At 59.5% G+C, this 26,146-nt stretch overlaps 8 protein-coding genes across 8 annotated transcripts; 2 read left to right on the top strand and 6 right to left on the bottom strand.

Moving 5' to 3' along the window:
- Positions 1–239: 239 nt before the first annotated feature.
- On the bottom strand, positions 240–3,892 carry BDZ90DRAFT_233789 (hypothetical protein). The gene is made up of 2 exons (XM_025506763.1): positions 3,730–3,892; positions 240–3,578 (listed from the first exon to the last, which is right to left on the bottom strand). Exon 2 carries the CDS (start codon positions 3,442–3,444, stop codon positions 463–465), a length of 2,982 nt encoding a protein of 993 aa, XP_025360393.1. The 5' UTR covers positions 3,445–3,578; positions 3,730–3,892; the 3' UTR covers positions 240–462.
- Positions 3,893–4,417: 525 nt separating this feature from the next.
- BDZ90DRAFT_233790 (hypothetical protein) lies at positions 4,418–6,777 on the bottom strand. Its single transcript, XM_025506764.1, has one exon. The coding sequence runs from the start codon at positions 6,662–6,664 to the stop codon at positions 4,493–4,495; it is 2,172 nt and encodes a 723-aa protein (XP_025360394.1). The 5' UTR covers positions 6,665–6,777; the 3' UTR covers positions 4,418–4,492.
- Positions 6,778–6,870: 93 nt separating this feature from the next.
- BDZ90DRAFT_281177 (hypothetical protein) lies at positions 6,871–7,697 on the bottom strand. The gene is made up of 2 exons (XM_025509340.1): positions 7,458–7,697; positions 6,871–7,377 (listed from the first exon to the last, which is right to left on the bottom strand). Exons 1-2 carry the CDS (start codon positions 7,666–7,668, stop codon positions 6,914–6,916), a joined length of 675 nt encoding a protein of 224 aa, XP_025360395.1. The 5' UTR covers positions 7,669–7,697; the 3' UTR covers positions 6,871–6,913.
- An 80-nt stretch (positions 7,698–7,777) lies between these two features.
- On the top strand, positions 7,778–10,967 carry BDZ90DRAFT_233792 (hypothetical protein). Its single transcript, XM_025506765.1, has one exon. The coding sequence runs from the start codon at positions 7,846–7,848 to the stop codon at positions 10,582–10,584; it is 2,739 nt and encodes a 912-aa protein (XP_025360396.1). The 5' UTR covers positions 7,778–7,845; the 3' UTR covers positions 10,585–10,967.
- Positions 10,388–16,632, bottom strand: BDZ90DRAFT_233793 (hypothetical protein). The gene is made up of 2 exons (XM_025506766.1): positions 15,801–16,632; positions 10,388–15,729 (listed from the first exon to the last, which is right to left on the bottom strand). Exons 1-2 carry the CDS (start codon positions 16,130–16,132, stop codon positions 10,665–10,667), a joined length of 5,397 nt encoding a protein of 1,798 aa, XP_025360397.1. The 5' UTR covers positions 16,133–16,632; the 3' UTR covers positions 10,388–10,664.
- A 247-nt stretch (positions 16,633–16,879) lies between these two features.
- Positions 16,880–18,077, bottom strand: BDZ90DRAFT_233794 (putative ERD2-ER lumen protein-retaining receptor). The gene is made up of 3 exons (XM_025506767.1): positions 17,654–18,077; positions 17,224–17,564; positions 16,880–17,144 (listed from the first exon to the last, which is right to left on the bottom strand). The coding sequence occupies exons 1-3, from the start codon at positions 17,896–17,898 to the stop codon at positions 17,095–17,097; spliced, it is 636 nt and encodes a 211-aa protein (XP_025360398.1). The 5' UTR covers positions 17,899–18,077; the 3' UTR covers positions 16,880–17,094.
- Positions 18,078–18,330: 253 nt separating this feature from the next.
- BDZ90DRAFT_233797 (hypothetical protein) lies at positions 18,331–20,688 on the top strand. The gene is made up of 3 exons (XM_025506768.1): positions 18,331–18,754; positions 18,834–19,977; positions 20,566–20,688. The coding sequence occupies exons 1-3, from the start codon at positions 18,435–18,437 to the stop codon at positions 20,668–20,670; spliced, it is 1,569 nt and encodes a 522-aa protein (XP_025360399.1). The 5' UTR covers positions 18,331–18,434; the 3' UTR covers positions 20,671–20,688.
- A 795-nt stretch (positions 20,689–21,483) lies between these two features.
- Positions 21,484–23,896, bottom strand: BDZ90DRAFT_228157 (hypothetical protein; the record flags this gene model as incomplete). The annotated part of the gene is made up of 2 exons (XM_025504793.1): positions 21,484–22,833; positions 22,916–23,896. The coding sequence occupies 2 exons, from the start codon at positions 23,894–23,896 to the stop codon at positions 21,484–21,486; spliced, it is 2,331 nt and encodes a 776-aa protein (XP_025360400.1).
- Positions 23,897–26,146: the final 2,250 nt, after the last annotated feature.

Raw genomic sequence — 26,146 nt, forward strand, 5'->3', positions numbered from 1 at the left:
CAAGACGCCCTCGACGGACCCAGAGCCCAGCGAGCCAGCCAGAGAGAGCCCAGCAGACGTCGTCTTGCTCCACCGCGTCGTCGAGAAATGGCAACACACCGTCTTCCGAGCACGAACCAGGCAATAAGCACGACGGTGCAGCACGTCAAACGGTTTGGCTTGACGGCTCGATGGCTCCACGGCTCGATCACGCATCCAACGCACGCGTGAGGGCGGCGACGAGTCGACGAGGTGGGATAGGATAGGTGACCGATAGCATTCTTATTCAAAGAGAGACACGGGGAGAACGAGGAAGACAGGGACGGGGACGGGGGACGGAAAGATGATCTTCTTGTGGGGCCGAGACCCCGACTTGATTTCGCTAGTGAGAATTCCCTCCACTCCCACCCACTCCATCTCATCCCACCATACGGTACCGTACCGCCGACTGAATTGATGACGTGAGCTCCGCCCTCGCCAGGCTTATTGTTGCCCATCAGCACCCTCCCCGCCACCTTCACCCTCAGCCGCAGTCGCTCCACTCTCCCCCATCGCAAACATATTCGCCCCCACGACGCCCCCGGGCTGCGTCTGCGTCAAATTGTTCAGCGCCTGCACTGCAGCCTGCTCGTCCTCCTCGCGCGAGAAGCGCTGCTTGGCCTCTCCCTCCGTCTCCCTCGCCCTCTCACGCTCACGCTCACGCTGTTCGGCATCATGTCGCTGCACCATCGCCACGGCCGCGGCAGTCATGTTGCGCTGCTGCATCTGCTGGCTAGCCTGTTGGCTAGGAAGTCCAGCCTCAGTCAGGTCGAAGATGCTTTCAATCTGCGAGTCCGAAGCCCCATTGCCGGGTACGAGGGAGCGTCTATGATGAGGAGGCAGGGCTGCGGCCGCCTGCTTCTGTTGTTGGGAAGGGGGCAAAGCATGCCCGTCGTCCGAGGACGCAGAGGGAGGCCAATCGTATCCGAACGCTGTGCGGCCGTGCCCAAGATTTTCGGCTCCAGTGGCATTGCTTTGCTTGCTGAGCCCGAGGAGCAAGCTGAGGTCATTGCTGCTCGCCTCGCCCAGCGCAGCGGCCGAAGCGGTAGTGAAGTCCTGCGGCTCATCTTCGCCTGCTAGCTTAGCATCGATGGCGTCTTGAAAGCGCATGTGCATCGACGATGAGCTTACGCGTCGCAATGCCAGCTCGACCTCTAATCCTAGGGCGAAAAGGTCTTCCTCTCCCTTGATGGTCAGGCGGCTAGACGTAACCCAGGCGGCCTTGGTAATGGGCTCAGTCGACGCAGAGACCATGACGCGGTCCATTCGGCATGCTGGCAGTCTGTCGATCGCTTCCGGGACCGGGAGAGGTGCGAGTACGTTGACCTTCTCTTTGTTGTCCATCTCAGCATCAACAACGCCCCATCGCTCTGGGTTGTCCTCGAGCCATCGCGCCACGCTTGCATCGAGGAATTTGGTCGGCTGACTAGATCCGATCGAGTTGCGTCGCGCGCGAGCCAATGATGGGGCTTGTTCGGTCATTGGGTCCGCAGCGGAGATGGCGAAGAGTGGCTTCGCCCACGTAGCGTGTCCAACAAGTCTTTCTGTCACGCGCTGTTGGCGTCGCAAGGCCAACTTGTCAGCGAGAACCTGCCTGGGTTCACGAGGCGACGACCTCCTGCTCGAGAGTATGGCAGCCTGGATCTCTTCTTTGCGGGAAAGAGGGGAACGCTTACGCTTTCGCTGCCCGCTCATGCCGTCCGACAGAATCGCGCGAGGGGGCGGGATGCCACGATTGCCGTTGCGGTAGTCGCCTGCACTGGGCGGCATCATCTCCATGACGAGAGGCTGCTGACGACCGTGCTGACCTCTCTCGTTCGCCTGCTCTTCGAGGGAACGGACGAGAGCACGGCGTTCTGCCATTGCTTGCGTGTCTTGGCTCTGCGCCTCTGGAGGCAAACCGTATTGCGCTTCACGGGCAACAGCAGCTGCGTCAAGTGTGAGCTGTCGGGCAGATGAGCGGCTGCCGCTGGACAGTCCGGGTGGGGACACGCGTGCACGCTTGGCTCCGTGGAAGGGAGGGGAGCCGGTTGCGCCGTGTCCATTGCTCGGCATTGCTGGCGGCCCACCGCCGGAGGAAGACGCTCCTGGCGAGGGAGGTGAAGGTGGCGACCAAGAGGGCGGCGGAGGAGGCTCGGAAGGATAGTCTGCAAAGGAAAGGTGAGGGTGGAAGGGAGCGGCACCTGAATCGAAGCGATCCTGGTACGGGCCGGCGTCGTAGTGGTGGCCGGCGTGGCTGTGAGGTGCTGGCTCTGGCTGGTAGGGAGTCGGTAGACTGGGTTGCTCTCGACGCTCTCGCGGATGCTCGCCGCCGCGACGACGGGAGGACGACGTCTTTGAGGAGCTGGACGTAGATCCAGGCTCGCCATTCTCTCGAACGACGCAGCCGTTGAGCCTTCCCCTCTTCTTTGCTGTGGTAGCCTGACGACCAGTGTCGGAGAAGAAGGACCACTGGCAGTCTGCATTCTGCTTGGTGCATCGTTGGCACTTCTGTCCTGGGTCTTGTGGCCCGTTCGAGGTGACGGGACGACCACCGATGCACCTCGCCTTGCGCTTTCGGCAGAGGTCGCACGCTTGAGAGACGCGAGTACGACGGCCCTTGTCTGGTGATCCGCCCTTGCCTGTGCTACCGGCATTGCTTGGAGTAGGAGAGGCCGCGTTGCTCTGTCCGCCAGCGCCACCGGAGGCAGGCGTCTGCGGCTCGTGGGACGAGGGATCGTAGGGCGCGCCGTGAGGATAGTGGCCGGAAGCAGCGGCAGCATGGTGCTGGTCGTAATCTTGATAGCCGCCTGCGCCAGATTGAAACGGTGGTGGGGGCGGCAAGGCGTAAGGGTCATGAGGCATGCCAGGCTTGGGTGGCGAAGGAGGGAGCGACATGCCGGGAGGCAGAGGTGGAGCGGCACCACCGTGGTGAGACGACTGCGAGAGGCGGTGCTTGGAGTGCGGGCCTCTGGATTGAGTGGACGGTGGGAAGTCGAAGCTGGCTGAAGGATCGGCACCCGATTGACTGCTGCTCTGACTCGTGTTGCCCATGTACGAGTAGGACATGCGCGAGTCATCGTCGATTGGCTCACCGGTCTCGTCGCCATTGCCATTGCCGTCTTCTTCTTCATCGTCGTCGCCAGGGATCTCGTCATCGTCATCCTCGGCGCCATCTCCTGCGCGGGAGTTGGACGTACGAGACATGATCGTCGATCTGTAGCTGGAAGAAGGTGTCGCAATTGCGCCGAGGGGAGTAGCAAAGGGGCTCGAAGAGGAGGGCACCCTAGCAAATGCGTTCATGTGGTGGCTGCCGGGTAGAGATCGCGCGTGGGTGTAGTGAGGAGGCGGAGGCGGAGGCGGACCGCCACCACCGCCGGCACTACCTTGGCTGTTAGAGTGCGGCCGGGCAAAGGACGGCTGAGAGGAGCGATGCGGAGGTGCCATGGTGGACGGCAGTGGGTGGGTGGAGCGAGCGGAGAAGGCGGCCTACTACCCAGGGGTAGGTACTGACTTGGGCGTCGAGTGCTACAGGTTGACTGGCGAGAGGCACAGGAGTGCAGCGTACTGTTGTCCGTCGTCTTTGTTGCGATGCAATTGTATCGTGAGGATAGGAGAAAGTGGTTGGGAAGGGATGACAGGACGGCAAGACGCGGATGAGCGGAAGGGGCACGACGGACGGAACTGGGAGGAGCGTGCTGGTGGTGAGCACCATAGACGTCTATTACTCACAGAACTTGCTCCTCAAGCTGGTTGTCGCTGCGATGATGAGGCAGAAACAATAACGATCGTGCTGCTCAGCCGGATAGTGGCTTTTCAGTCGCTATCGCGCTTCTTGACGGTGGTAGATGAGGGGGGGGATCGAAGGTCGTCGTGGTAGGGAGCCAGGAGGAGGGGGACAGCGGGGGCGGACAGAGAGAAGACAGACGACGGCCCTGGGCGAGGAGCCAGTCTGACTGGACACGGACTGGGCAGCCAGTCTCACTTCCGCCCAGCTCCCCTGCCCAAGCCGAGAGGGAGAATGGCCGGCCACAGAAGCCAGGCCGCTCGCTCGCCCGCGCCGCGCCGCGCCGTGCCGTCTGCTTTGCTCTGTGCCTCGCTGGGCTGGCGCTGGCAGACGGAGAGCACCTCGTCCGGGCCATCCAAGTGGATGCGAAGCCTCCTTCGGTCCGGCGTCACGAGGGAGAGAAAGAGACGGGAGCAGCGCCACGCTACCCTCGCCCACGCCCGCGCCCGCGTTCACGCCCTACGCGTCTACGGTGAAAGTAAGTTGTGGCGGGGCGATAGCGAAGGGGAACCGGAGCAGGTAGCAAGAAACGCCATGTCTCGTCAAAGAGAGTCAACGATCCGCCACTTTTGGCAAGGAACACGCTCGCTCTCGCGGCTCGGCGGCGAGGGGCTCCAATCACTGTCGCTCGTGGACCGTGTAAAAGTAGATGGGTATTCTCAAATTGTCGTCGTTTCCTGCTTCGCCGCTGCGACCCGATCCTCTCCCCTACATATCCTCATCAGACCCAATCTCATCCCCCAAATCAACGGCGCCTGTCCCAATCGCCCGTTTGGGCCTTTTGCTCGGGCTGCCCGATGGACTCCTCGCATCGTCCACTCCCCTCTTCTTCTTGCGGGGAGTCTCCCCTTCGGTCTGCTGCGTCGCTCGCCAAGTCTCATGCTCCTTCTCTACGATAGGCTTCAAAATCTCCAGCTGCTCCTCGAAGCTCATTTTCTTCGTTGCGCCCGCACTCTGTCCCCTTTTTGCCGCAGCTCCAGGGAGAGATCGATCCTTGAGTCGCTTCCACGCCTTACTTAGCTCGTTCTTGCCAAAGAGCAGGCTGCCCTCCTCCTCAGCCCCATCTATATCGTCTTCATCGTCCCTCACCTTGCCCCAATCCACACTCTTCTCGTCTTCCCACCCGTGCACGCCCGCTTGGGTTTCCAATCTGCGGACCAGTGCTCTATTGTCCCTTGCGCTCAAATACGATGAAGAGCGGCCAGTCCTCTTATTTGCGATAATCTCCTCGTCGGTCTTGCCCTTCATGCGAGCGATGCGAATCTCGTCCCACTTGCGTTGACAGCTGGATGCTGCTTTGGTCTTGATGCGGGTAGAGATGACCTTCCATGAGGGAGTACCGCCTGCCTGCAGGTCGATGTTGAGTTGTGCGCAGACTTCAGGGACTGCTTTGAGGAGCTCCCGTATTTCTTCGCTCGTCCAGGATGAGGGCTTCTCGGGGCCGGTCCTCTTTTTGGCGCTCACGTTGGCGGGAGGGGAGGTCGAGGGTGAAGCCGCACTGCTGCTTCCCTCGCCATTGTCCTGCGCTGCTGGCCCTCCCCTCGCCTGCATCTCCTTGACCCTCTTCACATCATCATCCCAGTGATCGCGCACCCTGGTCCTACAGTCACGTGGGATCCTCCCGACCCTTTGGCTCACCACCGTCCAGTTAGACCCCACCTCATCATGCGCCTTGACCAGCTTCCAGACGTCCAGATCCGTCCAGCTCCCCTTGCGCGCATCAGGGTGGAACCACTCCCTCAAGTACCTCCTCACAGCCCTTTGAGACCGGCCAGGGACGGCGGCCGTCACGTTCGAGGTCATCTGGGCATACAAATCTGCCTCTCCCCTGCCTGAGCGTGAGGTAAGGGTCTCCTGGCCTTGCTCGAAGGTCATCCCATTACGGGTCCAAAAGGCCTCGAACGCGGTGCGCATGGCTTCTCGCTCGGCGGTTGTGAAAATGCCCTTCTTCAGCGTGGTCAGCATGCCTGCTTCCTCAAGCCATTTGAACTGATGAGGTTGATAGAGCTTTTCGGAGAGGATCTGTGCTTCTGTGAGGCCGCGAGCGTCATCGAGAGTAGCAGATTTGGACTTTTGCAGACTTTCGCCGGTAGAGGCGGTGTGCACGGCGGCATTGTGGACGCCGGTGCGTGCCCGCGGTACCCTACTGCCGCGAGAGGCGCCATTTCCTGCGCTACTGATAGCGGCATCCAAGGCGGCGGTGGTGATGCGTCGGGGAGTGCTCGAGCGAGTGGTACGAGTAGAGGGGCCTGTTTGGCCTTCGTCTTCATTTGGGTCGGTCTTGATAGAGGAGAGGTCGAGGCCAGGGGGGAAATCCCGCGGATCGAGGGCTGGCGTCGATGATGTGGTTTGGCCTGTCCCTGGAGTTGGCAGACGTCGAGGAAAGAAGGGTGAAGGTGCTGGAGGGCGTTGAGGGTAGAATGGGGAGGGAGCTCGACGTGACGAAGCTCGAGTCGCCGTAGGTGCAAATGGGTTGCTCGCCGCTTGGGCGGAGCTGCTAGATGCGAACTCGTTGGCGTAGGCATACGGGAGGTTCGTAGCCGGAGGCAGCTGCACGCCCTGTGCTTGCTTCGGTGAGGTTACGGGCGAAGTTGCTCTTCGGGGAGCCGGAGCAGGCGCTGAAGGGTTGGCAGGGACTGTAGCATCCGCGCTCTTCTTTGCCTCCTTAGCAGCCTTCTTCGCGCCTTTGCGCTCTTTTCTGCTGCGCTCCTCGTCATCGATGCTGGAACTGGTCCTCTTTGCTTCTTTTGCCTGCTTCTTTGCCTCCTTGTCTGCCTTCCTCGCCCGCCTCTCCTCCTTCCGCTGCCGCTTTTCCTCCTTTGCACGTTTTCTCTCTACCTTGGACATGGAGGCGTGGGCCTCACTGTCGCTAGACGACATCGTGGTGTCGCCCAATGATGAGCGTGGAGCGGCGGATGTGATGTGGTGGTAAAGAGGAAAGGAATGAAATTTTAGACGTGTTGGGCTAATGGGTGAAAGTCGAGGACGAGACGACGGAAAGGGAAATCGACTGTCGACCAGCAGAGTGAGGAGAGGGGACGCAAGGTCCTTGGCAGGCAGAGGCAATAAAAGCTCGCACTGACTCAGTGGGTATGATGGATATTGATTGTTCATGCTCAAGCCTCCCAGCTACGACAACCCACGCTCGTAGGCGTTGCGCTTCCTCCTTTCCCCTGCTTCATCGTCTTTCTCCGAGCCCGACGAGGCATGACCTCCGTCGTCTTGGCCTCCTTCTGGCTGCTCCTCTTGCTTCTCTGTCTCGGTCATGACCATCGTCCCATTACCGCTCGACTTGAATCGACTCCTTCCCTTGGCTTTCTTCTTGGCTGACGCACTACTCTGCCCATGCTCATGATTGCACGCCTCGCCTGACGCATGATCATGGTCATGCCCTCGTCTGCTGCGCTCCTTGCCCTTCTTGACCCGCTTGTCTTTCATTGCTTGCGACATCGTTGGCCCGTCAGAGGGAGATGAGGATGCTGATTCCACTCCTGAATCAGCCTCGGAGTCTGAGCCAGAAGACGAGGAGCCAGACGAGGAGCTCTCATCGGACGACTCGTCGAATGGTTTTGGCTTGTGATAGATGCAGCAGACTGGCGCGCAATGAGAGTGGGCGATGAGCAGGTGGTCAGCGAAGAAGTGATGGTGCAGTTGTCATGACTGCACAACTTACTTTTACTGCTCTTCTTTCCCATATGCTCATTATCGACGGTATCCTGCGTCCATAGCACCCTCCTCTGCCTCGTCGGGTCACTCGTCGCGCCTCGCAGTCTTAGTACGCCTGCATTGTTTGACGATTGTGCCTCTTGCTGCTGCTCAGGTCGAAGAAGGAGAGTACGCGAGCCATGGTTGGCTGGCGCTGCTGTTGGGTGGATGCGGTTCATCTTGATTGACTGGTGGCTGGTGGTCAAATCGGCAACCAAGGCCGTGGAGGGCGGACTGAGCTCATGTCGACTTGACATTGACGCCGCAACTCGACTCGACTCGACTCCACCTTCCGCCTGCCTGCCTGCATTTTATTGTCCTCGCCTTCTTGACTCCCGCACTCGCTCTACACCGTCATGGGCTCCCATAGTCATCGTCATCGAGATGAGAGGCGGACAGATCACTCGGACCGCGACAGTCATGGCCACACACACCGACGGCGGTCTCGATCAAGGTCCCCTGAGCGAAGGCATCGCCCAAATCGTCATCATGAGGATGATCAAGACGAAGAAACAAGAGCAGGACCATCCCGCAAACATGACCATACAGACTCGCATCGTAGCAGCAGCAGCAGTAGTCGCCGCAATCGACATCATCGCGACAGGAACCGCGATGAATACCACTCTCGAAATCGCAAGAGGCACAGGAGAGACGATGACAATAGTCAGGAGCAGAGGCCCTCACGCATTATAGATGATGATGATGTCCACGCAGCCACCCTTGCAGGGGCTTCCACACGAATGGACACCGCAGCCCATAACGCCTCTGAAATGATCCCGACCTCAACTTCTCTGGATCTCCAGTCACACCCGGCCCCCTCGTACAGCAACGACCCCGCTCCTCTCCCCAAGAATGCACCCACGGCCACGCAGCTCCAGAGGGACGATTGGATGCTTCTCCAGCCTTCCAGCGACGATCCGGATCCCTCTACAGCCACTCGAGACGATGGTCCCTCTCCCTCTGCCCCCTACGGCTCGGGAGACTTTGACTTCTTCTCCTCTCTCGGCTCACAGCGTGTCAAACCCGCGCCCGTCGAGAAGCCCGACCCTGAAAAGTTGCACATCAGTTCTCGCGAGCTAAACACGCAACTCGTCCAGGGGAAAGGGCTGGACGAGTACAGTGAGGAGCCGAAAAAGGATACAAAGTATGGCGCACCGGGGTATCAGTGGAGGATGATGAAGCTGCGCAAGACGTTTGAGCTCGCCGAGCAGGAGGGGCGCTCGGTCGAGGAGGTGGCATTGGAGCGATATGGCGACATGGGAGGATTCGAAGAGGCCAAGAGAGAAAGGGCATGGCTTGATGGCAGGCAGAAGGGACCGGCAGGGAGCGCTGCTGCCAAGCGACCGGCCAATAATCCTCTGTCGACCGCCGGGACTCCCATGTCGTCTCAGCCAGCTTCGCGGACCTCGTCCTTCAGAAAGCCAGGAGAGTCAGCAGGACCCTCGACACCATCCAGCAGCACACCAGCTCCGCCGATCAGCACTTCGAGGCCAACTGGCATCCCCAGCACCTCCGCCGCCGCAGCAGCTGCGACTAGGTCGTTAAGTAATACTCCACGCTCTTCTCAACCCTCGACACCCATCCCAAGCGTTCTCGCCCCGCCCAAAGTGCCCCTCGCAGCTGGCAGCAGTGAGGTCCTAGAAGGAAGCAATGTCGCTGCCGCCGCTACTCCACCGATGGACTCGGCCGCTCTCAACAAGCTGGAAGCCAGGGTCCTCAAGGCCGAGATGAGCGGAAAGCCCAACGCGGCCAGCTTGCGCGAGAAGCTCGAGCGCGAAAAGCAGAGGGCTCAAAATACCGCAGCGGGAGACAGCTACTCTCCGAACTCGACTGCGCAGCGCGACCGCTCAGGCAACGAAACGGAAATCGCTGTCCTTCCTACTCTTGACGCCCGCGGGCGTCTCTATGACGTCGGCACGTCCAAGGCAGGCGAATCGGCGCCTGCACCACACCAGCCAGGTAACCGCCGAAAGCGCGTTACCAACAACATCGAGACTCATGACCCTTTGACTGGCGACGTCATCCGCCGTGAAGGGGACGACGATACCCTCACCCTCTCAGAGCTCGTCAGGCAAGAAAAGTTCAAAGCAGGTCGAGGAGATCAGAAGGACTTCGATGCAGAATTTGCGGCTCAAATTGCAGGCGATGGGGCTTATAAGGGTGGGGAGGACTATTTGGACGAGAATGCTGAGCGTCTAGCCAGGAGGCGAATGAAGAGCGACGCGTTGAAGCGCCAATTCGCGGTCGATGACTACGCAAAGACGCGCAAAGCGATGGAGTCCTGTCGCCTCTGCTTCAGAGGGGAGGATGGTGATCTCCCACCTCTTACGCATTCCACGGTGGTTGCACAGGGAACGCGAGCCTACCTGGCTCTTCCTGAGTATCAAGGTCTCGTCCAAGGTCATGCGCTGATCGTGCCTGTTCAACACCACCTCAGCAGCCTGGAGGCGGACGACGACACGTGGGAAGAGGTGAAAAACTTTGCGAAGTGCCTCCTGCAACTCGCTGCTCAGCGTGGGGAAACTTACGTATTCTGGGAGACGGTGACGAGCTTGAAGGCGCAACGCCACACGTACATTGAAGCTGTGCCGCTGTCGAGGGACTTGGTTGCTTCTGAGCTTCCCGGGAGCTTTCGCACAGAATTGATGCAGAGTGGATCAGAGTGGGATGCGGCGAGTAGCAAGCTCATCACCTTCGATACCGCACGGCCATTCAGGAGGAGTATGGTCTCTCAGCTACCCTACTTTGCAGTGCTTTTCGATCATAAAGGTGAAAAGGGGTACGGACACGTCATCCAAGGCCCGGATGCGGGGGATGTTCTGGAGGCGGCAGGACAGGGCGGGGCCGATGAGGGGGATGGGGGCTACGCTATGGATGAGCTGGGAGACAAAGGGAGAGGGGGAGGGAAGTTCGAGAAGTGGTTTGGAGCGGAAGTTGTGGGCAATCTGTTGGACTTGGAGCCCCAGATGTGGAGAAAGCCCAGGAGGTTGGCAGAGGAAGAGAAAAGGAGGGTGGCCGCAGCTTTCAGGCAGGGCTGGGAGACCTTTGACTGGACGAAGCTGCTTAGAGAGGGGGCGAGCAAGGCGGGCGCTTAGCGGCGAGGAGCGCTCGAGCGGAATCGCATTCACTGTGACAAGTATCGAAGAAGTCGAGTCTGAAATCCGGGGTCTCGTGTCTATATAGCCATGATGCCCTCCTGAGGCATAGCGCCACCAGCAGCTTCGTCTCCCTCTCCTTCGCCTTCCTCCTGATCATCGTACTCGTCACCATTGTCTTCCTCCTCTCCCATCGCCAAAGGCATCTCCACCTCATACTCCTCATCATCCTGGCCATCATCGTCCATCGCGGCCTGGCCTCCCATTACGACGCCCTTCGCCTTTCCTCCCATAACATCCCTTCCACTCAACCCCACCTCTCCTCCTCTCCCACCTGCGCCATTCGCGATCCGCTCATCTTTCATTCTCTCACACTCCCTAAAGGCCTCCCTCGCCAGGCGCAAGAAATCACTCTCTCCCAGCATGGGCAGGACACCTGCGCTACCGCCTGCCTCAAGGTCATCCTCCGCCCCCTGATCATTGATTACGGCAACGACCGAGCGTAGCAGAGCCTGAACGTGGCCATTGCGACGCTGCAAGGCCTTGAGAGCACGCCGACGACGTTGTGCTGCTTGAGAGGCGTGAAGGCGATCGGGCTGCTGGCGTTGGTTGAGGTTGGGTCGAGTGAAGGGAGCACGTGAAGGGTCGAGGGAGGTTGAAGGAGTGCCGGGCGAGGGAGGGGCGAGAGCTGCCGGTGAGGGCAGAGGTGGTCGACCCTGAGGGTCAGAATGGCGGGAGAAGGAGTGGGCGCTGCTTTTGTGGCGCAGGGCAGGGGAGGGTGGGCCGGCGTCGCCGTTGATGTCGCGCTGCTCGGCATCGAGGCTGTCTTCATTCTCCTCGCCCTCGTCGCTCTCACCTCCTTGTTCGTCGCCCTGGTCCTCTTGCTGATCTTGACCACGATCCTGATCAGCCAGCTCGTCTTGCCCACCTACGTCTCCATCCTCGTCCATATCGTCCTGGTCCTCGCCATCGCGATTTTCATCTTCCTCCTCATCATCATCGATGCCATCCCCATCGCGTGCCAAGTCCTTCACCTGATCGTAAAGTGCCCTCGCAGCGTTGTCTTCTTCTTCTTCTTCTTCCTCCTCTTCCTCTCTCTGCTGCTCGTCCTCGGCCTCGTCCTCGTCTGTCGGGCCGACAGCAACAGCTGCCGAAGCGGGGATACCATTGATCTCCTTGACACGTTTGACAGCGCCCGTGGACGGTGTGCGACGCGTAAGTGGCGGGCCTCTGACGCCGCGACCGCGCCCACCACGTCCGCGAGGCCCACCTCGGCCGCGATCAGCAGGAGGGAAGGGCTGGCGCTGTTGTGCTCCTCTCGCCAATGGGGCCTCTTCGTCGTCATCACCGCTGGCAGCGCGCCCGGGCTTTTGGCCCATCCTCTCCCTCTGGCTCTCCAATGCCTGCTGTCTCTGTGCCCTTAGATACTGGTGGCGGAGATTAGCCGTGTGCTGCGACGTGGAGCCAGGAGGTGGTGCTGCTCCAATCCAATGCGGACCGGGCGCTACGCTGTACTTCTCTGACTGGCGGTCGTCGGCTATCTCTGCCAAGCCAAGATCGGTGGAGGTTGAGGCAGCGCCCAACACTCGGTCTGTTGAGGCGTTGCGGGACGTCGCAGGGCGAGAGGGGCGGCTCGTCGTAGCGTTGGCGCTGCTATTGCCTTGTGTGGCCATGTTCGAGGTAGGAGAGCGAGCGCCGGATTCGCCGGCCTTGCTACTTCGTGTGGCGCCGCCGCGGTTGACGCGAGGAGGCTGGTGCTGGGCGCGAGGTGTAGCTTGAGAGTCGAAGCTCTGCTCTCCTTCTTCGTCTTGAGGCTCTTGCGGCTGCTGCTCGTTGGCGCCATCCTCTTGACCTTGCGACTCCTCTTCTTGCCCCTCGCCTTCATCCTCATTGCCCTCCTCAACAATGCGCCTCGGATCTAGCACACCGCGGGCATGCAAGGCTCTAGAGATGCCCGTGTTCCCAGTGACGCCGGTATTGCCCGACTCGTCTGAGCGGCCACGACCCGCGATGCTGCCCAGTAGTGGCCGCACGCTAGCATCGCTCGCAGCTCCCGGCAAGAAGCTATCACTGGGGGCGGCTCCACCAGAAGTGGAGGCACGATTGTTGGGAACTCTGAAGTTCGAGGGGCTCAGTCTGCCCTTTGCGCCGCTGCCGCCGCCACCACCACGACCAGTGATAATGCCGAAAGCCTCCCGAGCCAGCGGGTCGTTATCGCTGAGCCCGGGCGAGTCAAGGCGATTCTTCTTGTGCTGGTCGGGGAACATGAAGGCGTCCAAGTCGTATTCGTCTTGGTTTCCTCCGCCTTCCTCCTCTTCTTGCTCTCGGTCATCAATCCCCTCGTTTTCATCACGCTTATTGGCTTCTTTTCCCCAGCCACCAGAGTCGCGGGGGCGCGGCGTGGCGTTGGGGTCGGCGGCGAAGGCGGAGAGGGCTGCGCTGGCAGCGTTTTCGGCACCCCCGTGGTCTTCGTCGTCATCGCCTGGCTGACGGTCGTCGAGGCCGGGTGCCGCGAGACGTTGGTTGTCGACATCGCCAAGTGTGGATGCAGGCACAGGCACTTGAGCGGCCTCGGCCGCCTGTTCGCTCATATCGTTCTCCTGCTCTTGGTCATGTCGCTCGTCCGCTTCCTCACTCAGGGCACCTTCTTCCTCCTCATCAATAGCAGCAGGAAGAGCGTGGGGTTCGGCGTAATCCTCGTCGAGTATTGGTTCCTCGGAGTCCAAATCGGTGGCAACAGTAGAAGGCGCAAGCTGTAAGAAGTTCTTGAAGCCGCCGGCCTTGCTCAGACCAGTCGTAGTCGAGGAGGCATCTTCCATATCACCCCTTGCGCGCTTGGCCTCTTCGCTCTTGAGCTCATTCTCCTCAGCAAGGCGACGAAGCGTGCCCATGCTGACCTCGCGCGTCATAGGCACGCGACCACGATTCCGCTTGCGCTTGGCCTCTTCGTCTTCTTCGCCTTCCTCTTCTCCTACATTGGAGTCTTCGGCGTTGAAGGCCAGCATGGGGTCTGCTTGCGAAAGGGCCTCCAGAGGATCGGCATCGCTGCGCGTGGCAGCGGACTGAGTAGCGGCGGACGTTTGAGCAACATTGCTGCTGCTGCGCGCCCGCTGCTTGTCGGCCGCATCGTCACCATCGTCTTTCTCAGACTGCCCCTCCTCCTGCTCTTGCTCCTGCTCGTCTGCGTCTTCGTGAAGATCGCTGTGTGCTTGAGTCGTGCCAGGGCGGCTGGGCGCGCTTGCGTACTCAGACATGACTGCCTCGAGAGCCGACTCTGCCTCGCTGACGATGTCGCTGTCATGCTCTTCCTCGTCGTCGTCGTCGTCGGCATCATCGCGACCAGCCTTGCTCCTCTCGCTCCTGTGCTTGTGTGGTGGCCCCGTACTATCACGCATCGACTCCCTCGACTCGCGATGCATCCTCGAGAGCCTTTCCTTAGCTTCTACCATCCTCTGATGATCGCGATTACGGTAGAAGGCCTCGAGATCCGCCAAGCTCATATCAGAGGGAGTCTCAAAGACGCTCTGAGCTGACACGCTCATTGGTGCGGGCGGGTAGACATCGCCGTGGCTGGTGCCGCTCTTCTTGCGTTGCCGACTCTGTGCGACAGCGAGATGCTCTATGCCGATCATCTTGTTGCGGGCTTTGCGTGGAGAGTGTGGCATGGGAGTGGCTGCGGCTGGATCTCGAGTTGGCGAGGGCGGTGCCTCAATTTGAGGCGTGCGCATTGGTTCGGCGACACCAACATCGTCTTCAGCCTTGCGCTCCTCTTGCTCCTCAGCGGTGACTTCTTTCTCAGCTGGCTCGACATCTTGATCCTGCTGCTGCATCTCGTCGCGATGATCATCGTCTTGTGGCTCAGGCTTTCCGGCAGCTTCGCGCCCACGGTCGAGCTCCTCGATGTCCACGGTCGTGTTGTCCGCGGTAATCTGCTCGCCCTCGTCGGTCAAACCCATGCTCGTAGCATCGGAGCGAGGCGAAAGAGCACCGCTGCGCTCCTGCGTGCTGTCCTGCGTATCTTGCTGCTGCTGTTGCTCAGCGTCGATCATCTTTTGGACACTCTCGTACGCCACGGAAGGGAGCGAGCCGGAGTCGAGCGGAGGAGGTACCTCATCTATTGAGCGGCGAGGCGAGTCTGAAGCCATCTGAGCGTCGCCGGTGTGGGACTGTTCCTCTTGACCATCGTCTGCTTCTTCCTGAATGGGCTCGTCAGCTCCCAAAGTAGATCCAGCACCGACAGCGTAGAAGTCGCTGTGGTCCATTCGGCGCTCCAGGCCATCGAAGTTGACTGAACCCATCTGCGAGACGTTGTCGAGGTCTGCCATCTTCTGGCGCTCTGCCTCTTCGGCATCACGTCGTAGCCTGTCGGCATGAGGGTCAGAGGCATCGTATGAGGCCCAGTAGGCTTCTTCATCGTCTTCGTCGTCTTCAGCGCCAGCGCCTTTGTTGATAACTTCACGCGACTCCTCCTTCTCGCCTCCCTCGCCGTCGTCCCACCCGCCCCAGAAGTCGTCGGCGCTGGTGAACTTGTCCTCGGGAGCATCACCAGCCACATTCTCCTGGTCTGTCTCGCCTTCGTCAGCCGTGTTGTAGGAACCGGCAGTACGTGTCGTAGCGTTCGACGTCAAGCTGCGCGAGCGCCCGTTGCTGTCGATGGAGCGATCCTTCCACTGCACGGACAGCCCGGCGGGCTTAGCAGGAGGAGCTGGCGCTGGCCTCTTTTGAGCTCGAGCAAGATCATCAAACCAAGCTCCAGGAGCACCGCCGAAGGGCAAGAGGTTGTGGAAGCGCCAAGGTTCTCGATTTGCGCGTCGCCCACCACCGGTGTCCTCCTCATGCTTGAGTATGAGGCAGAGAGCACCACCACCTCCACCATCTTGCGCGTCTGTGTCGGCTGCATCATCGCCCAGGAAGATGTTGGCTTGAATGTTGCCAGGTTCCGGGCTCGCCCAGCGCACTTTTCGTACGATGTGCTCCATAGCATCGGTGTCTGTCGCGAGGATGCCGGCGAGCTGCTCGACGCTGTTCTTCAGCTGGTCGAGGCCGGCGATCACTTCAGACTTGAGGTCCTCGGGCGCTGAGGGAAATGAAGTGACTAGATAGTCGTCGACGTCATTTGGGCTGATGGAGAGCATTTGGTGGCGTCTGTGGGCAAGAGGAAGGGCATTTAATGAGTGCCGTCCTTCGCACCTGCTCTTCAAAGCGGCGGTACTCACTGCCGTACCTCGGCGCTCTTCAAATGACTTGGCAGCATGGGTGGATTGGCCAGCAGGAGCGGCAGGATGAGCAGCGATGCATCCCTGACCCGCTCCTCCTCGACTGCGCCGTCCAGGATTTGCTGATTCGCATTTGACTTGGCAGGCGAAACAGTCGGTTTCTGCATGATGCTGCCAGTGCGCCCTCCTCGTGTCACTGCAGAATCTGCAGAAGAGTCCATGGTGTAGTCTGTTTCGAAGTTACTGCCTTCTTCACCAGATTGAGGAGAGAGGAAGTCGTCGACGGAGGGAGAACCAAAGGTGCGAGGCCCGAAGACGGAGTACTGGGCCATATCAGCGGTATATATGCTAGTCTACTAATGTCTGGGTGATGAGACTGGCGACAGGGTGCCGCACTTTGGCCAGTGATGTCACAATTGGCAGCGCGAACAAGGACCTTCGCGAGGATGAGGACGAGGACTTGACAGGGACAAGGGGTCCGAGCCAAGGGGTGCAATCGCGTGAGATCGCGAGCTTGCGGAGGGCGCCTAGGGTCAGGCCAGTCGAGCTCAGTGTCTAGCTCGCGCAAGCAATGGATCTTCGGGGCTAATCGCCAGAGTAGAGCATTGTGTTGCTTTCGGTCGGCCTGATGAAGGAGGTGGTGGCCCTAGCGTTACCACCTCGGAAGGTCAAGGAGTGCGCACGCGACAGGTGCCCGGGCTAGCTGAGACCAGCCCAGGGCTTTCTTGGGAAGGGGTGAGATCCCGAACGTCGCTGGACGGGCAGCAGTCAGGCCGATGTATGCTAGGAAGGGTCCGCTTTGACAATCGATCATATGCGGCCGGCGGTGAAGAGGCAAGGGGAGGGAAACACTTTCTCACTTTCTCGACATCCCAACATTTTGAGCGCAGCATCGCGTGGCTCAGTCCGCCTTCGTCAGTCCAATCGAGCCGCTCCTCCACCAGCTCAATCCTCTCAAGATGCATACTGCGAATAAGCTTGCAATTATCGGGGTAATACGCCAGCATATGGCGTGACGTCTTGTACAGGCTGTCAAGCGTGCAAAGTCGACTCGAGGTCGAAACCGCATTCTGCCTCAAGCTCGCTGTCGATACCTGACTGCCCCAGTGCAGCCGCCGATCGTCTCGTTTTCCCCCCTCCTCCAGCGGCAACGCAATACGCTGATATCCCTGTTCCTGTACCTCGTGGTGACTATGTGTGCCATACCACCTCCACCGCCCACGCTCAGGCCCTGTTCCATTGTTGTCCGCGTCAAGCGATACATTCTGCTTTCCTGGGCCCAACCCTGAGCCTTCTACGCCGGCAGGGTAAATTTCTCGCCCTTCATCACCTTGTTGAAGTAGACTGGTGGGTGGAGCAGGGAAGAGGAAAACGTCAGCGGCGTTGCGACTCGTCGCAATGGTCCCATGCTTGTCGTACTCACTCCAGAAGAAGTCGGCATACAGACCCGTCTGCACCAGCCCTGCCACGATAGAGATCGGGTCGACGAAGTGCTCGCTCAGATACCTGTAAATCCAATTCGGGATGTACAGCGCCCTGTAAGCTCCGAGGGCGAAGAGGTAATGTGTGGTAATGGTCTCTGCCTCTCCTGTTCGCTGCAGCATGAAGAGCTGAGGGAGGATGGCGACGGACTCGAGGAAGATGGAGAACGACCAGAGGATCTCGACTGGATTGAAGCCATAATTGAAGAGAAGGGCGAGAACGAAGCATGGTCCCAAGAGGTACTCGAGACGGATTGTATCGATTGCTGGGTCGTGAGTCGGCCTTGAAATGCGTGAGGGCAATGGAGTTGGTTAGCTCAGCTTCAGCTCACCCGCTGCCTCTCACTTGCTTCTGCTTCTCGAAATGCTCACCTGAACTTGACCTTCATCAGATACACAATGTATAGACTTGACCCAATGAAGAAGACCTTCATGATGAATCGATAGAGTGAGTCCTCAGTAAAGACATTGAGGTAGCGACTGATGAAGACGACGGAGTAGAGGATTTGCGTCTTGAAGGAAATGCCCCTCGCTGACCGTGATGTCTGAATCTTATGGATGAGGATGAAGATGGAAACGAGGTGGGACAGATCCCCAAAGAAGCGGAAGATATTCATAATCGCCGCGGGATGTTACAGCTGAGCTGCGATGCGGATCTGATCTGGGATGGGATGGGATGGGATGGGATGGGACGACTACGAGATCGATGGCGTTGCTAGTCGTGCTGACTGCCGACTCTGAGCTGTAGCTGTAGCAGCGAGTCTTTGTAGAGCGTGGTCGGGCGACGTGCCGTTGAATCGGTGGACTGAGACCGTGTCGTTCGAGCTCTGGTGTTGATCAAGAAGAAGGGAGCGTCCGAGCGGATGGAGGCAGCGGCGTAGTCGATCGTCGGCGCACGACGCTCTGAAAGGCGGGCGGGCGGGCGGGCGTGAGCTGGAGGCTAGTGTTACCACGTGGAGGCGAGGGTGGACCGGCACAAAGCGGTGCACGGACGCCCGAGATTCACAAGTCGAGCGAGCGTCCGACATCAGCTAGCCTGTCAAGCTACTGCATACTGCATATATGGACGTTGACAGAGAGCGACCAAGTCTACGCTAGACCTACAGCATCATCTTGATCTTTCGGCTGCTCTGCCATCGCTGGCCGCTCCACTATGGCCCTCGATGCGGCTCTCTTCACGCTCCACTTCCTGCCCCGGCAATCCTCACCCTCCATCATCGACCTCTGCTCCTCGATACCCACAACAGGCGCGCATAATCCCCCTCCAACATATACCCTCTCTCGGGCCATAAGGTCACCACAGTACAGCACAGCACTCCTCGATGGCTTGTCACTCACGGAGCTTGCGTCAGTCGGAGCACTCTTGGCCTCGGACAAACGCAAGGTCGTAAAGCTAATCAATCCGGATCATGACGTTGATTTGGCAAGGAAGAGCAACGTCCTCAAGCCGCAGTGGACGCTGCAGTGGCAAGAGTGAGTGTGTGCACAGTATCGTGCAGGGTCAAAAGGGTCTAGCATGACGGAATAGGCTGACTGTTGTCCTCCCTCCCAGCGAGACCTTCCTCCTTACCCGGGAAGGCTTCCCCTCCTCCCCACCTGGCTATGACGTCGAGATCGTCCGCAAACCTGACCCACCAATCAAAGTCGCCATGTATCGCCCGGAGAGTAAACGCTCCCCTGCCTTCCTTCAGATCTTTGACTACAACATCGACCGATGCGAAAAGATCACCGACAAGCGTGGCCTCGAACAGACACTAGTGCTGGCTATTGCGAGCTGCTTAGATGCGGAGTACGATGAACGACACAAGGGACCGACAGAGAACATCTTCTTGGCCCCTCCAGGGACGCAGTCTGGTAATTCGTCGTCAAATTCGCCTGATGCGCAGGCTGCTCCTGTGGCAATTCCGCTGGAGCCAAATGAGATCTTCCTCACGCCGCTCAGCGAGCCGGCGCATGCGGTAGAGCATTGCCTCGGCCTGCTGAAGTCAGGCTCAGATGTTGCCGATCGGGGGATGGGCCTGGACTTGGTCATCGTGAGGGCGCAAGGTGAGGAGATGGCTCGAAGGGCGCTGACTGTGGCCGAGAGGGTCAAAGTGGGCTTTTACCGCTTGCCAGTGGCTGCCAAGGGCAGGCTGCTCGATGGGACGGTGCCGAATGAGCTTTACCTTTATGTCAGGCCATTGGAGGCGCCTTTGAGTCAGCCAGCACCATCAGCAGGCCAGCCATCAAGCAGTGCCATTCCTGCTGCTCCATCTCCACCAACCAGTAGCGTCCGCCCGCGCATCAAGCTTGGCCAAGCGGCCGAGCCTACCCCTCCAGCTGCTCGGCCTGCCCCATCTTCATCCCCCTCGCCAACTCCCTCTCCAGCAACCCAACAATTGGCCGGCATCAGCGTCTACCTGAGCAAAAGCAAACTTGAGGAGTTCGAAGCCGAGCAAGCTCTCAAAGCCCGGCAGAGGGAAGAAAGGCAGGGGCGTGAGCTGGCACATCGACTTTCCCAGCAGCAACAGCCGCAGTCGCAGCCACATCCTCAACATGGTGGGGCTCACGGTCCTGACTGGCTTCGGCCTCCTGTAAGGCATGACGGTGGCAGAAGCCCATCTCCCGGCGGTCGCACTCCTTCTCCAGCGGGCAGTAGTGGGGCAGGGACAGACCAGAGCGTCGCAGGAGAATCGGCAGGCACCAACAGTGACTCGGTGAGTATATCGTGCAGTGATCGGAGCGATGTCAGCGAGGCGGGAGACATGACCGCCGAGGACCACCATGACTTGGACGACGATGACAAGAGCATCCACAGCGATCAGAGCGATGCGGGAGACCTCTACCACGACCGGCAAGATACCTTTGTCTGTGTCGGGTGCGCGTGTCCCTCTCCAAACCTCACAGCTGAGAGTACGCACAGCGATAGGGCGGCGGCTGGCAGCGATGGAAGAAGTAGCGCCAAGCTTGTTGTTAAAGTCAGCTTCGCCGCAGCGGTCCAGCCATCCCATTGGCGGAGGTCTTCCCTCGCACCAGCAACTCTGCCTAGCATCGCCGAGTCACCGGCACACATCTGCTCGTCGAGCTTCTAGCACAGGAGCGAGAAGCTTACGAGGAAGGTGCTCGATCGGATAAGAGGTGCGCTACAACGCTCTCAACATCTCCATCCGGTCTACTTGTGACGCCATTGTTCTTGTTCATGTTCAACTCATCATCGTCATCGCCTGCTTATGCTACTGTTCGTCATTTCAGCTGATTTCGTCCCTCGTTACTGACGCGGCCTCGTTCCCCACTCGCATCCCTAGTCACGCCTTCATCGCTTCCTCAACAAGTTGCACGTCTCCCCATCGTCGACGCCAGCAGGTGCTCAAGCATCAAACAACGGCAGAGCTTCCCCCGCCGGACGATAGGCAGCAGTAGAGGTTGCCCGTTTGCTGCTCCCGCTGAAGCGAAACATGGGCATAATCGCGAGCTACAGCGCGGAAGCATGCTCTCCCTGAGCTCAATGACCATGAGCGATGTAGAGACGATAGCAACGATCCCGCGGTCCCGACACTTGAGGCGGAGCGCAGCGAGAGCCCTGCTCCCTCCGGCGGCCCTACCTAGAAGATTGGTGATACCGCACGTCGAGAAGACGTCGTGCGTCAAGGAGGGGATCGTTGCCTCAAAAGCGGCCAAAGCGTACGGCGGCGGATCAGAAAGGCGCGGCCGGTGTCCTCTACGCGACGCCTCCCTCGAGTAAGTAGTCCGCGTCATTGCAAAGCTGTATGGTGGTAGTGTTACCAGATGAAGCACGGACATTTCGACAGAGGTACGAGGCAGCAAGAGCGATCATAGAGCCATAGTCGAGCAGACGGAATTCACAGCTTTGATACCCTCGAGGAGCAAGGCGTCGCGCGCTTCCCGACCATGCACGACGTATCCGACATAGCTTGCCCATCCTCTGGCTCTCCCTACCTGCACCGCTAAGGCCTACCATGTACATATTTACACGAAAAGCTATACAGACCCTCTCGATCTCACTTTGCTGCTCCTCATACAACGCTCGTCGACTGCGAATCAAATAAGGTTGCGACGACTCATGGTCAATATCGAAGAGAGAGAGAGAAAAAGAAATACAGGAGGCAGGTAGAAACGAGACTCGATACGGATGGGTACATGCGTGCGTATGTGTACGGATGTGTGTAGAGTAAGGTGTATATATGTACGATACTTGAGGGCGACTATCTCCTCCAGAAAGCCTCGTCATCCTCATCCCCTCCGGCGAGCTCATCCAATCTGCTCCTCTCAGGCTGCTGCTGGTAGAGAAGGGCAGAGCTAATGTCCTGCCCGTCGCCTCCCCCAGGCGGCAGACGCTGTGAGCCCTGCGTGCCAGTGCCAGGCAGACTTCTCGCCCCTCGTGAGGAGGACCCTCCGCTGCGAGTTCCCCCCTCCCCGCGCTCGCGATGCTGCCTGGCAGGAATGGAGTTATACTCCGGAGGCAACTCAACCATCTCCCCTTCCCTGCCCGCTCCCCCGTCGTTTTCATCGTCACTCAACGAATCGTCCAGCAGCAAGCCGGCGTCGGAGTGCACCACAATCTGCTGATGACGCGATGTGCCCGTCCCGCCATTGCCACTACGCTCACTTCTCCTGCGCGTAGAAGCAGCCGTATGGTGACTGCCATCCCTGCTCGGTCGGGTACTGCCGCCTCGAACAGTCGTCCCAGGGCGTGAGCGCTCCGCTGCCAACTTGTCCTGCCCGCTACCCGCAGCGTAGGAGGCGGCTGCAGAAGAGTAGACCCTGTCCGCGAGCGGAACGTCTTCGAGGCTCTCGTCCACCTCCGTTGGGTTGGTGGTGCTGAGCGCCGATCGATAAGCGTTTGCGAGTTGGTAGTGCTGCTGTTGCTGGTGCTGCTGCGACGAGTTGTTCGACGACCCGTTGCTCGACGCCGTTGCGCTGGAAGGCATGCCGTGAATCCCAGCTGCTCGACCGGCCTCAAAGGGGGAGCCAGAGCGCGATTGTGGAGAATTGTCCGAGTAGGGCATGTAGTGGTGACCGTGCATCTGCGAAGGAGTCGGGGGGCTGCTGACCGGAGAAAGATTTGCAGGCTCGAACGTCGTTGCTGCCCCACCTTGACCGCCGCTGGCACTGCTTCCTCCAAAGCTGCGGAACGACCCATGAAGAGACTGACCACGCCCGCCAGTTCCACTCGCTGCACCGGCAGCCGCCATGCCCTTCGATGCCAGCCTGCGGTCCACTGGCATTCCAGAGGGGTAGTTGCTTCCCCCGCCAGGGATTTCCCATAAGGTCTCTTGCCTCTTCTTGTTCCGACGATAGAAGGCGAGGAAGACAAGAGCGATTATGAGGGCGGCAGCGGCGGCAACGCCTACGGCGATCCCGGCTATGCCGCCCGTACCGAGGTCGCTTCCACGACCGCTGCCGTGCACGACTGAGGGAACCGTGAGGACGTTTCCGTCGGATGTGGTGGTGATCTGCGTCGTATAGTCGGGTGTGATGGCCATTGTCTTAGCTGTGGCGACAGGGGTAGGCAGAGCAATTTGATCGTTGAAAACACAGGCAGTGCCGACGTACTGCGAACGAGCGGGAGAGTGAAAGTCGTGTCAGCTTGAGAGAAGAGGTGGTCACATGGTACGGCGCCCATGGTCTACTCACCTGATCGAGAGCCACCTGATTCCTACCGCCAACGCCTCCTGATTTGCCATTGCCCTCGTCCATCATCGTGTACAGCAACAGTGTACCGTACGGAACCGTCACATTCCAAGTGTATCCCCCTGATCCATCTGCCGAATTGACGAGCTGCTTCTCCGAAGGCGAAGGCAACAGGATAGGAGGCTGCCTCTCTGGCAAGACGTAATTGTTCAACGGCCCAACGAAGCCCTTGCCCGAAACATTCCAGCCAAAACTCCAAGGGCCACATTGCACCGGCGCGCCGTCGGTCCATGACTCGAACTCTGGTGTGCCCACAGCCCGATCGCAAGACTCGTCGCTATTGTCCACCTGCATGAAGGTGGATGTGTTGGCCATCATGCCCGTTGAGTCGATGATTGTAGCCACGATGGCCGGCTGATTGGTTGTGGGTCCGTTCTTGAAGCTGGGCATGTCGACCTGATAGAGCCATCGACGGAGCGTCAGATCGGCATACGTGGCTGGAATGGAGACGATGGCGATTTGGAACCACAACTCGGCGGTTACCATGAGGGTGAAGGGCGGAGTGCCCTTTGTAGGATCCCAGGTGATATCGAGGGGCGCGCAAGTCTTTGGTTGAGACATGCCGACTTCGAAGCGGTGCTCTTCGCTGATGCGCGCAGCCGGCGAGGATTGGCGGCGAGCAAGTGAGGAGCGCAAATCGGCTGCGCTCGCAGGCAAAGCGCGCTTGGAGAGCTCGCGGGGGCTGAGGATGCGCCGCTCGAAGCTTGAAAGGTCAGCTGCTATCGCTGTTGGTAGGGTCAGCATGGCGACAAGGGCGAAGAGGGCCGTGTAGATGATGGGCGGCCAGTGCCAGCGTGGTGATCGGCGGGTGCGTCGAGGTGTGGATGTATGCAGCATCGTTGTCGCGTTGTTGCCATCGCCGTCATCGCTGTCATTCTCGTCTTCGTCCTGGCCGTTGAGGCATCCGACACGAGAGTGTGGCATAGGTCTGGACGACAGCGGATGGGGACGTCGAATGCTGTGCGACGTCTTTGCTGCGCTGCGCCGAGATATCGACGAGGGATATCTTGCGCGTGACGAGGAGGATGAAGAGCACTCTGGAAATGAACAGCACGAGTGCGAGGGAGGTGGTGCGCCTCGACCTCTAGCCTCGGCCTCGCGACAGGAGTGCATGATCAAGGCGAAGAATAGGAAGGATAGGGGGGAGAGGATATGCGGATGCCGGGTCCCGATGGGCAAGACGCTGTCTCAAAGCGAGAGAAGTAGCGTGGTTGACTATCCCGGGAATGGCGATGGAGGAGCGAGAGAGGTCGCGGATGATGATGAAGAAGGAAGAATATGTGTCGCGAGGCGAATGGATGGATGTCGGAGGACGGCCACTTTGTGTCTGTCGATTTGAGATATGCCTGCTGCTGCTCTCTCTCCTCTTTCGACTCGATCCTCGACGTGAGGCTACCTTGACAAGCTTGGTGCTGCGCTGCGAGGGGTGATGTGCGCCTGATGAGTGAGAGGCAAGCAAGCAAGCAAGCAAGCAAGATGAGGCTGGCGCGTGTCTTGTCTGCCTGGTCCGAAACGAGGGGAAGTGACGGCCCGCTCGCTGACTGGCGGCTCGCACGACGGACGAGCAATGGAGGGATGGGAGGACGACGGGGGGGAATTCTTGGACCGAGACCGTCGTGGCTCAGTGAGCAAGATGCAGCCACTCGAGAGAGACGAAATTGTCGATGAACAGGTCTGTCGAGGGACCCGAAGCAAGATGTCGTCTTTGTTGCTGGCGAGGATGAGGAGATGGAGTCTCAGATTGGGGGTGGATGGATGGCAAGGCAGGAATGAGATCTAGTCATCACCACCGATCGCTACCAACGAAAAGACGACGAAATAGAGAGCCGCCGAGATGAAGCTCAGCCACTTGGTTCTTGGCTGCCGCCGATGGACCGAGGGACGAGAACCAGACGACCGAGCGCGGAATCAAAGTCAGTCCATTCATTGCCGCCGCCGCCCACCACGTAAAATGCCAATCATTCTGGCTCGCCAGGCCAGGCTCCATAGTAGGCGTGGGGCGTGCGAGTGTAAAGCGTTGTGGAGTCACGCTGCCCTCCGTTCAGGTACACATGCGATTCGAAGGGCGGCCAAATGCCTCCAGCTTCGATGCTACCACGGTACACTTCGAGCGAACTGGCAGACGGGCAGGCAGGCAGGCAGGTAGGCGGTCGGGAAACAGCGTCTCAGGTCGTGAAGCCAAGAAGGCCCAAGCTTCGCTCCGGCTCGACAGCTTGTCCAATAAGCAGTGGCTCGACAATGCACGCTAGAATGACTGCTCCTCTTCCATGACGACACGTCAACTCGTCTGGTGCTCACCATTTGGCGACTAGCAGCAGAAGTTTCAATTTGCCGATGTCTCGAGGAAGGTCTGAAGGAGAGCGGTACTGGGCCGGGATGCGTGGGCGGCACAGCCCGAAGTGAGGTGAGCTCAGGCAGCGGAACCCGCTGCGTCGGTGTCGTCACCGAGTTTAGGGCGCTCGAGGCGTCATAGGCCCACGGCAGCAGGCAAAATGCCCAGCCATCTACAAGCTCCGCTCCGCCGCGAGCGATAGAGCAGCACGCCGCTGCGCTGCAAGGAGGAGATGGAGGCCTCGTGCTCAGAGCGAACACGGCACGCTGCACACGACATTGCCCCAAGCTACCAGGAATCTTTTGCTCTACTCCCAAGGCGGCGACGCCTACGCTCAGCTATGGGACGAAGACGTCGTTGGAATTGGTAATGACGAGGAACGTCCGTGGCTCGGCCTCCGACGACTCAGGGTCCCACACCTCTGCAGCAAAGCATAGCAATCATCAAATGCACGATCGTGACGATCTTTGCGTGCGCAACGCGCAACAGGTCGCCAAGGCGCAAGCCACCAAACGATGGTGCCCCGCCCTTTGCTTCCCATCTTGGTGTCTTCCGCTACCGCACGGCGACTTTTGTGCCATCTTGTGATCATCGACAGCTAGCTAGGAGCGTACCAGTCCTTGCTACAGACCGAGTCGGCCGAGTGAGATGGTGTCGCTCGATGAGAAGAGGTAGCACAGAGATCGGACGGAAAGATTGATGAGCAAGGTCAAGTCGCCGTGCCTCGTCTTCTTTACGATGACGGGCGGAAGCGGGCTGCAGAGTTGAAGAATGCCGATTGTCATGAGGAGAGCAACGTCGCTCGTCTCAGCGTCAATGAGGAGATGAGCCATGGCTGACAT

This window comes from Jaminaea rosea (genome assembly GCF_003144245.1).
Source record: "Jaminaea rosea strain MCA 5214 unplaced genomic scaffold BDZ90scaffold_13, whole genome shotgun sequence".
Lineage (NCBI taxonomy): Eukaryota > Fungi > Basidiomycota > Exobasidiomycetes > Microstromatales > Jaminaea > Jaminaea rosea.